General features: G+C 37.3%; 1 protein-coding gene across 4 annotated transcripts in view; it reads left to right on the top strand.

Annotated features, from left to right (window-relative positions):
* Window positions 1-12,642, top strand: part of NCKAP1 (NCK associated protein 1) — a 151,550-nt gene that overhangs the window by 128,392 nt on the left and 10,516 nt on the right. For all 4 annotated transcript variants that reach the window (XM_037848917.1, XM_037848919.1, XM_037848920.1 and 1 more), the window contains 2 exons: window positions 10,831-10,913; window positions 11,355-11,435. In XM_037848917.1, the coding sequence (XP_037704845.1) occupies window positions 10,831-10,913; window positions 11,355-11,435 (164 nt within the window). The remainder of the gene's footprint in view (window positions 1-10,830; window positions 10,914-11,354; window positions 11,436-12,642) is intronic.

The following is a 12,642-nucleotide window of genomic DNA, read 5'->3' as shown; positions in this document are numbered from 1 at the left end:
TTGAAAAGACCATTATGGCTCAGTTCAGTGACTTTGGGGTCCTTATCAAAGATCAGTCGGCCATAGATCTGAGGGTCTATCTCTGAATTCTCAATTCGATTCCATTGATCTATATGTCTATCTTTGTGCCAGTACCATGCTGTTTTGGCAGCTGTGGCTTTATAATAAGCTTCAAAGTCAGGGAGTGTAAGTCCTCCCACTTCATTTTTCTTTTTTAGAGTGTCTTTAGCAATTCGAGGCATCTTCCCTTTCCAAATAAATTTGATAACTAGCTTTTCCAAGTCTGCAAAGTAGGTTGTTGGAATTTTGATTGGGATTGCATTGAATCTGTAGATGAGTTTGGGTAGAATTGACATCTTAATGACATTTAGCCTTCCTATCCATGAACATGGAATATTTTTCCATCTTTTAAGGTCCCCTTCTATTTCTTTTAGTAGAGTTAGGTAGTTTTCTTTGTATAGGTCTTTTACATCTTTGGTTAAGTTGATTCCTAGGTACTTGATTTTTTTAGTTGCTATTGAAAATGGTATCTTTTTCTTGAGTGTCTCTTCAGTTTGTTCATTTCTAGCATATAGAAACATTACTGACTTATGTGCAGTAATCTTGTATCCCGCTACTTTGCTAAATTTGTTTATTAGCTCTAGTAGCTGTATCGTCGATTTCTCAGGGTTTTCTAGATATAAGATCATATCGTCTGCAACCAATGACAGTTTTACTTCTTCTTTTCCAATTTGGATGCCTTTTATTTCTTTGTCTTGCCGGATTGCCCTGGCTAGCACTTCCAGCACAATGTTGAATAACAGTGGTGACAGCGGGCATCCTTGTCTTGTTCCTCATCTTAGAGGGAAGGCTTTCAGTCTCTCACCATTGAGTACTATGCTGGCTGTGGGTGTTTCATATATGCTCTTTATCATGTTGAGGAAGTTTCCTTCAATTCCTACCTTTTGAAGTGTTTTTATCAAAAAGGGATGTTGGATTTTGTCAAATGCTTTTTCAGCATCTATTGAGATGATCAATTGATTTTTTCCCTTTCGAGTTTTTAATGTGTTGTAATACATTGATTGTTTTTCTTATGTTGAACCATCCTTGCATGCCTGGAATGAACCCCACTTGGTCATGGTGTATGATTTTTTTAATGTGTCTTTGGATTCGAATTGCAAGTATTTTGTTGAGGATTTTTGCATCTATATTCATTAGGAGATTGGCCGGTAGTTTCCTTTTTTGTAGCATCTTTGCCTGGTTTTGGTATTAGATTGATGTTAGCTTCATAAAATGAGTTAGGTAGTGTTCCATTTTCTTCAATGTTTTGAAGGAGTTTGAGTAAGATTGGTGTCAGTTCTTTCTGGAAAGTTTGGTAGAATTCCCCTGTGAAGCCATCTGGCCCTGGGCATTTATTTGTGGGAAGATTTTTGATGACTGATTGGATCTCTTTGCTTGTGATGGGTTGGTTGAGTTCTTCTATTTCTTCTCTGGTCAGTCTAGGTTGTTCATATGTTTCCAGGAAATTGTCTATTTCTTCTACATTGTCCAGTTTATTGCCATACAGTTGTTCATAATATCTTCTTATAATTTTTTTAATTTCTTCAGGATCTGCAGTTATGTCACCTTTTTCATTCATTATTTTGTTCATATGGGTCTTCTCTCTTTTTGATTTTGTCAGTCTAGCTAGGGGCTTGTTAATCTTGTTGATCTTCTCAAAGAACCAACTTTTGGTGATATTTATCCTCTCTATTGTTTTTTTGTTCTCTGTGTCATTTATTTCTGCTTTAATCCTTGTTATTTCTTTTCTTGTACTTGGTTTAGGATTGGTTTGCTGTTCATTTTCTAGCTTCTTCAGTTGATCCATTAGTTCTTTGATTTTGGCTCTTTCTTCCTTTTTAATATATGCGTTTAGTGCTATAAATTTCCCCCTTAGCACTGCTTTTGCTGCATCCCATAGGTTTTGGTATGTTTTGTTCTCATTTTCGTTCGTCTCTATATATTTAGCAATTTCTCTTGCTATTTCTTCTTTAACCCACTGATTGTTTAGGAGTGTGTTGTTTAACCTCCAGGTATTTGTGAATTTTCTAAGTCTCTGATGGTTATTGACTTCTAATTGTATTCCATTGTGGTCAGAGAATGTGCTTTGAATAATTTAAATCTTTTTAAATTTATTGAGGCTTGTTTTATGTCCCAGCATATGATCTATTCTGGAGAAAGTTCCGTGAGCACTAGAAAAGTATGTGTATCCTGGTGATTTGGGATGTAATGTCCTGTATATGTCTGTTAAATCTAATTCATTTATCAGATTGTTTAGGTTTTCAATTTCCTTATTGGTCTTCTGTCTGGTTGATCTATCTATAGGAGAGAGTGATGTGTTGAAGTCTCCCACAATTATTGTGGAAACATCAATTGTTTCCTTTAGTTTTGCCAGTGTTTCTCTCATGTATTTTGTGGCACCTTGATTGGGTGCATAGACATTTACGATTGTTATTTCTTCTTGCTGAATTGCCCCTTTTATTAGTATGTAGTGGCCTTCTTTGTCTCTCAAAACATCCCTGCATTTGAAGTCTATTTTATCTGAGATTAATATTGCTACACCTGCTTTCTTTTGGCTGTAGCTTGCATGAAATATTTTTTTCCATCCTTTCACTTTCAGTTTCTTTGTGTCCCTATGTCTAAGATGAGTCTCTTGTATGCAACATATTGATGGTTCATTTTTTTTGATCCATTCTGCGAATGTATATCTTTTAATTGGGGAGTTTATTCCATTTACATTCAACATTATAACCGTGAAGGCATTTCTTGAATCAGCCATCTTATCCTTTGGTTTATGTTTGCCATATTTTTCCCCTCTCTCTATTAATATCCTTTATTGTACCCATACCGAATCTCTTTAGTACTGAACCTTTCTCCAAGTCTCTCTGTCCTGTCTTTGTTTCTCTGTCTGTAGGGCTCCCTTTAGTATCTCCAGTAGGGCAGGTCTCTTGTTAGCAAATTCTCTCAGCATTTGTTTGTCTGTGAAAAATTTAAGCTCTCCCTCAAATTTGAAGGAGAGCTTTGCTGGATAAAGTATTCTTGGCTGGAAATTTTTCTCACTCAGAATTTTAAATATATCGTGCCACTGGCTTCTTGCCTCCATGGTGGCTGCTGAGTAGTCACTACTTAGTCTTATGCTGTTTCCTTTGTATGTGGTGAATTGCTTTTCTCTTGCTGCTTTCAGAACTTGCTCCTTCTCTTCTGTGTTTGACAGTGTGATCAGTATATGTCTTGGAGTGGGTTTATTTGGATTTATTCTATTTGGAGTTCGCTGAGCATTTATGATTTGTGTATTTATGTTGTTTAGAAGATTTGGGAAGTTTTCCCCAACAATTTCTTTGAATACTCTTCCTAGACCTTTACCCTTTTCTTCCCCTTCTGGGACACCAATGAGTCTTATATTTGGATGTTTCATATTATCTATCATATCCCTGAGGTCCATTTCGATTTTTTCAATTTTTTTCCCCATTCTTTCTTTTATGCTTTCATTTTCCATTCTGTCGTCTTCCAGGTCACTGATTCGTTGTTCAACTTCCTCTAGTCTTGTACTGTGTGTGTCCAGAATCTTTTTAATTTGGTGAACAGTTTCTTTAATTTCCATAAGATCATCCATTTTTTTATTTAGTCTTGCAATGTCTTCTTTATGCTCTTCTAGAGTCTTCTTGATTTCCTTCATATCCCGTACTATGGTCTCATTGTTCATCTTTAGTTCTTTGAGTAGCTGCTCTAGGTGTGTCTCTTCTGGTCTTTTGATTTGGGTGCTTGGGCTTGGGTTATCCATATCGTCTGGTTTTTTCATATGCTTTATAATTTTCTGTTGTTTTTGGCCTCGTGGCATTTGCTGAACTTGATAGGGTTCTTTTAGGGTTTGTAGACCTATTGAAGTCCTTATCTCTAATTTATCAGATCTACAGCTTCGTGGAGTACACTTTCTCTAATTAACCAGCAGGTGGCGTCCACGAGCCACCTGTTCTCCACAAGCCAGTTCTCCCCTGCTTAGCCTTTTTGGTGAGTGGGAGAGTGAGTCTTGTGGGGCCCAATTGGTGTACCAAGCTTGCGTGTGTAGTTTGTGTTGCCTGCCCTGTATGTGGGGCGTGTTTCTGGGCAGTCGGGGAGGGGGGGTGGCCCTAACAATCAAATCTCCCTGGTGATCCTAGAGTTTTAAAGCTGGTGCAATAGTCTAATCCTTCAGTTCAGTCCTGCCACAGTTTGTCTCTGCCACTGACCCACAAGTCCTTGGTATTGGCGTATGGCTCCTGAGACTTGCAAGTGGGCCCCTCTTCCAGGCCGTGCACCCCGGGTCCTCTGTTGAGGGATGACTGTGCTATGTCACAGGTGAGTGCCGTCCCCTCAGGGCAGTTCTGGGCTGCTGGGCTGTGTAGGGAGGCTCCCAGTCTGCTGAAATGATGGCTGAATGGGGCTTTGTTAATTCACAGTGCTCTACCTTCCCAACTCTGGGACAATCAGCTGAGGTTGCAGGGAAGGCTAATGTCCATGCCCAGTTTTGTGGTGTGTGCCTGTTATTTGAAGCACTTCCGTCACACTGGGTTGTCTGGGGCAGTTCTGGGCTATGGGGCTGGTGATGGGCAGGAGTGTTTCCTGTCCACCAGGATGATGGCTGTGAGCGGACACCCCCCTTTTCTTGGGAAGTTGTGGTGTTTAGTGAATTTTCTCAGCCACTGGATTATTGTGTTTTGTCTCAGCGCTCTCCTAGTTCTGCTCTTGACTTGACCTGCCCAAATTGCAAGTCTTTGAAGCTTTCTGTATTGGGCTTTTTAGAGTAATTGTTTTAGAAAAAGAAAAAAGGATTAAAAAAAAAGGGTCCTCCTCAGAGATCTAATGGGTTATTGAAATGCTAAGAGACAAAGCAACCAGAGCCATTAAGGACAGGTCCACAGGGCAGAGAGATCGGTTTTTCTTCGGGATTTGCATATGCGCCTTAGGGCCTGAGCTCCGCCCTTCCCCTTTCTATGTTCACCAGAACTCTAAAAATCCTCTGCTTTTATTTTGGAGTTTTTCGTGTTGTTTTTTTTTTTTCTATGCCTGTCTCCTCTCTGCTGGGCTGGCTGCTCACAGATTCTCTGGTGTCTGGTCTCTGTCTATCTATGGTTGGAGTCTGGATCAGTAATATGAGTTTCTGATAAGAGCAGCCACTGCAGTTCTCCCTTCTCCTTCCCGGAGCTGACAGCCCCTCCTCCCAGGGGACTGAGCCTGGCAGGGAGGGGCGCGGGTCCCCTGGCCGCAAAAACTTACAGATTTCGCTGATCTCAGCAGTTTGACATTTTCATGAGTGTTGTATGAAGTATGCCCAAAGACAGATTGCTCTGTGGTGTCCATTCCACGCAGTTCCTGGCTTTCTACCTGCTTTCCTGGAGGAGTAACTAAAACATGCAGCTCACCAGTCTTCCATCTTGCCCCGCCTCCGATACTGACATTTATACCTGCCGAACTCTAGTGCTGAGTTTCACAGATACCCAATGTTCTAGAGACCAATCAGGTTATACACAAAGGGATCAGCATCTCAGAGTTTGGAGACAGCCATTACAATTCAGGGATAGATGTGACTCCTGTTAAAAGCTTACAATATAGGGACCTTTACAATAAGCATTCCCCTGATAACCTGTGCTCTAAGATTCAATTCTCAGAGTTTGTGTATTATAGTTAGTCTGTATTAGTGAGGCGTTATAATGTTTGTCTTTTTGTTTCTGGCTTATTTCACTCAAAATGCTGTCCTCAAGATCCATTCACCTCGCTGCATGCCTCACAACTTCATTCCTTTTTGTATTCTTTCAATATTTTATTGTATGTATACACCACAGTTCACCATTCTGTTCATCAGTCAAAGTACCCTTAGGCCACCTCCAACCATTGAATATCATGAATACTGCCGCCATAAAAACTGGGTGCAAATGTCCATTTGTGTTCCTGCTCTCAGTTCTTTGAAGTATATACCCAATAATGAGGTTGTAGGATCTTAAGGCCATCCCATCCTTAGCATCTTGTGGAACCACCACACTGCCTTCCAGAGGGGCTGCAGCATTCTACTTCCCCACCAACAGTGAATAGATATATCCCTCTTTCCATGTTTTCTCCAGCATTTGTATTCCTCTATTTTGTTTATTCTTTTTTCCCCTGCAATTTTCATATGCCATACAGTCATCCATGGTGTACAATCAGTTGTTCACAGTATCATCATATAGTTGTACATTCATCACCACAAGGAAAGATCTATCTTTCCTGCTGGTGACCCTCTGTTTCTTAGGACTAGGTTCATCAGTTTGGCTCCCTGCTTTCAGACTATTATCTTTTGTTTTTCCTAGAGTAATTTCTTTCTTCTTACAAGTCATTCCATTCACCTTTCCCATATCCTTGCCACTGTCTCCAAACCTACAAGTTGCCAATGACCTTTACTTTAACAATATTTAAAATGTTACTCCCTGAAAGCATTGCATCAGCAAAACTCCACTCTCAGACCATAACCATGTCTTCCAGCTCTCCAACTCCTTCATTCCTATTAAACCTCTTGTTCTGGCTTATTAAATTTGGATGTTTTCCTACTTTCCTGTTCAGCCTCTTCCTGGATTTACTTAGTTACCCAGTTTGGACTATAAAATTTGGTGGTGATTTAAATTGCATTCTCCCTTGCACTGTCATACTCACGACTTCCTGCTACATTCATTCTCCCAAGCTGTTTCCCTGATGCCTGAAAAGTCTCTAGCTCCCTGAAAACTAAGTACTACTTGAGAAATAATATTTGTGGTTTCCAACCTCAGGTGGATTCAGGAGTGTAATCATTTTACTTTATTCCAGTTAATGTGACTTCCTGCTGCTAGGAGTTAACTTTGTAAGCCTTTACCACCTCTAGCTCCCATATAATTTCTGCTCTCTTTCATTTTGAGGAGACAGTTTTTGTTCTTCTTTTATTTAAAAAATATGACCATCAAATGTGAATTCTTTTTTTTTCCTTTCATATGTATTCTTAGCTACATTTTCTTCCACATTTTTGGAGCCATATTCTAGCATTTATTTTTTTTCCCCCCAACTCCAGGTATTTCCAGAATAATCTTCTCCACTGATTTTTTTCCCTCTGCTTAACAAACAAAGTCGGTTGTTAAACCTGCCTCTTAGTCACCATACCACCCTTCATACCACTAAACTTTTTTTTTTTCCCAGCTATCAGCCCTAGATAATGAAGAGTTATTGGGTGGTATGTGGGAACTCGGTATTTTATGCATGATTTTTCTGTAACTCTACAGCTTCTCTAATAATAATAAAAAAGGGTATGGGCTGATGGAAACAGTTTTTTTTTCAATTATGACTCAGGTTTTATTTTTCCTTACATCCTATTGGAATAAGGTAGACTACAAGTAATTATAACACTGCTAAGCTTTTGACAGGCTTGTATTTACTGTTTCATCTTCACAACTCAGCTCCATCAGTATACTGTAATATGGCCACTTTCCTGAAATGTTTCTGGAACAAGTTGTTCCTGACTACCTATTTGCAAAATCTGTTGTACATTCTCAACTCGCATTCTGCTTGTTTTCTCTATAGTGTTTATCTCTTTTATTCTACTTTTTATTGAAAGTTATTTTATTCTTCAGTTCCCAGTATTATTTTATTTCTACCCTTTCTTAGTCATTTTGCTGGCTCGTCTTCCATTCTTGTTCTACAATCCTATTGGGAAAATTTTATCTAGGCTTATTTACTGATGTATCTTAAAAATTCATTCCCAGTCTTAACTTCCTCTCTCGAGCTCCAGATGTTTAATGTCAAGTTCTAGTTTGGCCATGGGTTTTCAAATTGTTGTCCCTGGGAGCTTGTTAAAACCTACTGAATCAGAAACTCTGGGACTGGGGCTCAGCAATCTGTTTTTTAATAAGTGCACTAGATGATTCTAATTCATGCTAAAGTTTGAAAACCATTTTGTTAGACCTCTTTGTCTATGTATGGCCCAGAAACCCTTCACAGTCTCTCTGGAATGGGACATATCTTCCCCTCATGGGGGGTTGTTTTAGTTTCTTAGGCTGCTTGAAACAGATAGTATGAAATGTGTTGGCTTAAACAATAGGAATGTATTACTGTACAGTTTGAGGCCTTGAAAGTGTTCAAATCAAGCCACCATCAAGGCAGTGCTTTCTTCCTGAAGACTGACTGCTGGCAATTCTTGGCTCCTCTGCCACATGGCAAGGCACATGGTGGCACCTGCTGGTCTCTCCTTTCTCTTCCAGCTTTTGTTGATTTCAGCTTCTTGTTTCTGTGGCTTTTTTTTTTTTTTTTAATTCTTTATTTATTCCGTTTTTATAGACTCATCCTGAATGAGGTGGGTCACACCTTAACTAAATTAGCCTCATCAAAAGATCTACTTACAATGAGTTTGCATCCACAGGAATGGATTAGATTTAAGAACATGTTTTTCTGGGGTACACTACAAACCATCACAGGAGTGAAGAGAATGGGGAGGAAAACCCTGATATTCTTTCTTTATTGACCATTTCATTACCTCCCTCACCATCTACCCACTGACTTATACTAGAAAATTTTGAGTATTATCCCTGAGGCTTCCCTGTCTTCTTCATATTGCACTTCCAATAGCTGTATATTATAGATTGGAGTTTGCAAATTTATGGATCTGATTTGGCCCAAAGATATATTTTGGCCCTCTGCTGCGTTAAATTTCAAAAATGTATTTTTGTCATTATTTTTTAAGTGGGAGATTTCACATAAAATTCCAAAGTTCTGGCTTCTCCCCAAAAACCTGGGTAATAGTTTCTCACATGGCAACAATTGGCTAAAGCAAACTAGCAGTTGCCCCCTTTAGAAATGTTTAACCTAGTCCACTCTTTTATGTTACCTGCTGTAGGTATTCGAGCTTGCAACTTCTACCATAGATCCCACTTCATAAGTGTAATACCCTAATTACACTTAAGATTTTTTATTCGTCTGCCTTTTATTCAAGGGTTCATCATCTTTTCCTACATTCATTGCTCCTCACATGTCTCCAGTATTCCCTTTATAATCCACCCCCCACATTGAGAGTAATGTTTCTGAAGCATATTTCTTTTCATAATACTCTATATTTCAGAAACCTTAAACGACTCCCAGATTGCTTCATAGGTAGTCTGTTTAAATTTCTTAGCATGGAATTCAGAATCCATTATTTAGATTAACCTCATCTCTAGCCATTCTTTCCCTTTTTCCCCCACTATCTTCTTCTCTTCTCTTTGTTCCTTGGGATATTAATGGAAAATATGGAAGATTGAGGGAGGTGTCATTGATCAAATGAATTTGACAAGCAATCCAGTAAGCAATGAGTTAAATAGAATTTCTTACTGTGAAGTTTTTCAGAATTTTAATGTCATTATTGTTGTACATATTCAAGGGGAGATTATAGGATATAGTGTCTGTCAACTTATTTGATGAAATGCTGGGTAAAATCCTTTGGAAAAACATGCAACTATATCAGAGTAATTAACATTTTCTGGTTATTCACCTTCTCTGCAGTTCCTATTTTGGGGTTTGTTGTTACTGTGTTGAGTTTTTGTTTTGTTTTGTTTTTTTTAATTTGTTTTGTAGCCTGGAATGTCCTCTTTTATGCCCAACTTGGACGACATTTTTTCAGAGAAATCTTTCGCCCTTGGTTCTCCTCTCTTTCTCTGGTCTAGTAACAATTTCCTAGGCTTGCATCTTGAACACTGTTTCATTGAGCATCTGTTGGTCAACTGGGTACTGATCAGATACTCTGTTGCGTGTTAGAGACAGATACAAAGACTGGTTCCTGCTCATGTAGATTTGAGAACATATTTATGCCTTATATTATTTTGTTGACACTGCTATGTTCATACTCATCACATTTTAGCTTATATTATGCATGTTTGTGTGTTTAAATAAAAGATGTTTATGGTAAATATTTAAGCTATACAGGAGGTAAAAAGTCAAAACTAAGCAATTCTCCCCATTCCTACTCCTCAGAGGTAACTGATTGACAGTTTTCTATACATCTTTCCATAAATTTGATATGTGTACACAAATACACATATATATAAAGCTTTTTTCCTCACATAAATGGAATCATATTTTTAGAGTTTTCTTGACAGTCCAATTGCATTATTTGAGGCGTAGATCATTATTCTGTTTATCTTTGTATCCTTATTACATAATAAAATGCCTGATATATTGAGGGGAGTGGTATTTAATAACTGTTTGGCTCTATAAAATATGAAGATACTGACCCTTCCAATCCTACTGTCCCTTGATTTTAATTCAGTTTTAATATTGAATAGGTAATCTTAATATTGAATATGTAATGATAATAGTAATTCTTTAACCAAAATGTAGATGATAAATCCATTTGTGGTCTTCAACAACCCTGTCCTGCCAAAATTGCTTGTGGTCTCAATAGTCATTTTTTTGTTCCTTGACTCTCAAAACTTCAGCTACTTAGGAATTTAGAGTCTCCAAGTACCTCGGCCAGTTGAGGATTTAACTTATGTCCACTCTGATCAGCTTCCTCTTTCTCCCTCAGTCTCCTTCTCCTTCCTCCTGTCTCTTCCCTTTCTGAAAAAGGAATATACAGGTAGCTACAGATATGATTATTTCAAGATTCTGAAGGAGTGTTAAACCCATGTGAAAGAATGGAGTGTAATCCATTTGTAGTAAACTGTAATTAATTACCTTTGCCCTTTAGTTATCTGCTGTAATCAATAGTGCTTTTTATCATACCTGAATTTTATGAATTGAGAATTTTCTCTAAGGTTAGGAAGGAATCCAATTTATATTTTTTTCCTTCTCTTCCCCTTCCTTCAAATTTAGCGGTTGACAGTGTCTTGAAGAGGATGACAATAATTGGTGTAATTTTATCCTTCCGATCCTTGGCACAAGAAGCACTTAGAGATGTAAGAAACCATTATAAGTACATGCTCTACATTCAAATAATCCCTTTTAATTTCTCAGAAATTAAAAGTTGCTCTGAGTTTACAGTTGGCAATGGCATAATTAAAATTCCAGTTCTCATAGGTAAATAAAATTAAGTAAACAGAAATTAGAGTTATTTAACTCATTGTTTCAGTGTTGAAATTAGTTTTTTTTTTTTTTTTTTTTAACCTTTCTTGGATGTTGCACTACTTTAACTTTACTAATAATTAAGGCATTTTCCATTTTGATTGTCCTCGGTTTAGTGTTGAATACATTCCAATTCCACATGCCTTAGTACTTTAGGAAATCAAATGAAAATAGATAAACTAATTTTTATAAAAACTAATCTTGAATGATAACATTTCATAAATTTAGAAATTACTATTTTTAAATAATTATGTTCTTATTTGTTTACTGCCTAGGTCTTATCCTACCACATTCCTTTTCTTGTAAGTTCAATTGAAGATTTTAAGGATCACATTCCAAGGGAAACTGATATGAAGGTAATAGGATCACTTCTGTTTGGATTTTACAGTTTCTAAAATGAAATATTTAAGTTACGTATAACAAAATATAATAAACTACTCTAAAGTTTTTGTTTTAAAGTGATCAGTTAGCATGCTTGCCTTTGAGAATGCATCTCTGAGAGTTCATCATCGAAGTACTATCTTGGCATTTTGGAATTCACTCTCCCTTGATCACTGATGGCAATGTAAACTAGGTTGAAAATTGATCTTTTTCTTACACTTACAGCCATTTTACATGGTTGAGATTGTGAGAATGAGAAAAAGAAGCTAATAAAAAGATGGTTGTTTTATTTTGAGTAAAGCTAAATTCAGTTAGTTTTTAAAATTTTATTTTTTTGTTTGTTTTTTTAATATCCTGTTATTAGTTAATAAATATAAGATAGGAGGTTGGTAACCCTATGTGAGTACCCAGTGTTTTTTGTTTTGAAAATTTGCTGATCCATGAAATCCAGCCATTGGTCTAGTCCCAGCAAGTGATTTACCAAAGATTACACATCTAGTAAATGACATATCAGGGCTCATGTTTATGTTTTCTAAGATTTTGTGTTATTTGAAGAGATTATTTTCTGTTTGGCATATTTTGAAAAACACTGACTAAAAGAAGAAATGTCTGAACTCTTTTTAATGTATATATGCAGTTTTTAATACAGTTTTATTGAGATATATTCACATTCCCTATAATCTCCACAGTGTACAGTCATTCACAGTATCATCATAAAGTTGTGCATTCATCACCAGAATCAATTTTTGAACATTTTCCTTACTCCAAAAAAAATAAAAATAAAAGTAAAAAAGAACACCTAAAACATTCCATCCCTCCCCCCATCCCACCCTATTTTTCGTTTAACTTTTGTCCCCATTTTTGTATTCATCTGTCGATACACTGGATGAAGTGAGTGTGAATCACAAAGTTTTCACAATCACGCAGTCACACCGTGTAAGCTACATAGTTATACAGTTGTCTTCAAGAGTCAAGGTCACTGGGTTGCAGTTCAACAGCTTCAGATATTTCCCTCTAGCCATTTCAAGACCCTAAAAACTAAAAAGGGATCTCTATATAGCACATAAGAATACCCTTCAGATGACCTCTCGACTTCATTTGAAATCTCTCAGCCACTGAAACCTTATTTTGTTTTATCTGCATTACCCCTTTTCGTCAAGATTTTCTCAATCCCATGATGCC

Source organism: Choloepus didactylus, chromosome 9, assembly GCF_015220235.1.
Source record: "Choloepus didactylus isolate mChoDid1 chromosome 9, mChoDid1.pri, whole genome shotgun sequence".
Lineage (NCBI taxonomy): Eukaryota > Metazoa > Chordata > Mammalia > Pilosa > Megalonychidae > Choloepus > Choloepus didactylus.
This window is presented reverse-complemented; position numbering and strand designations above follow the sequence as displayed.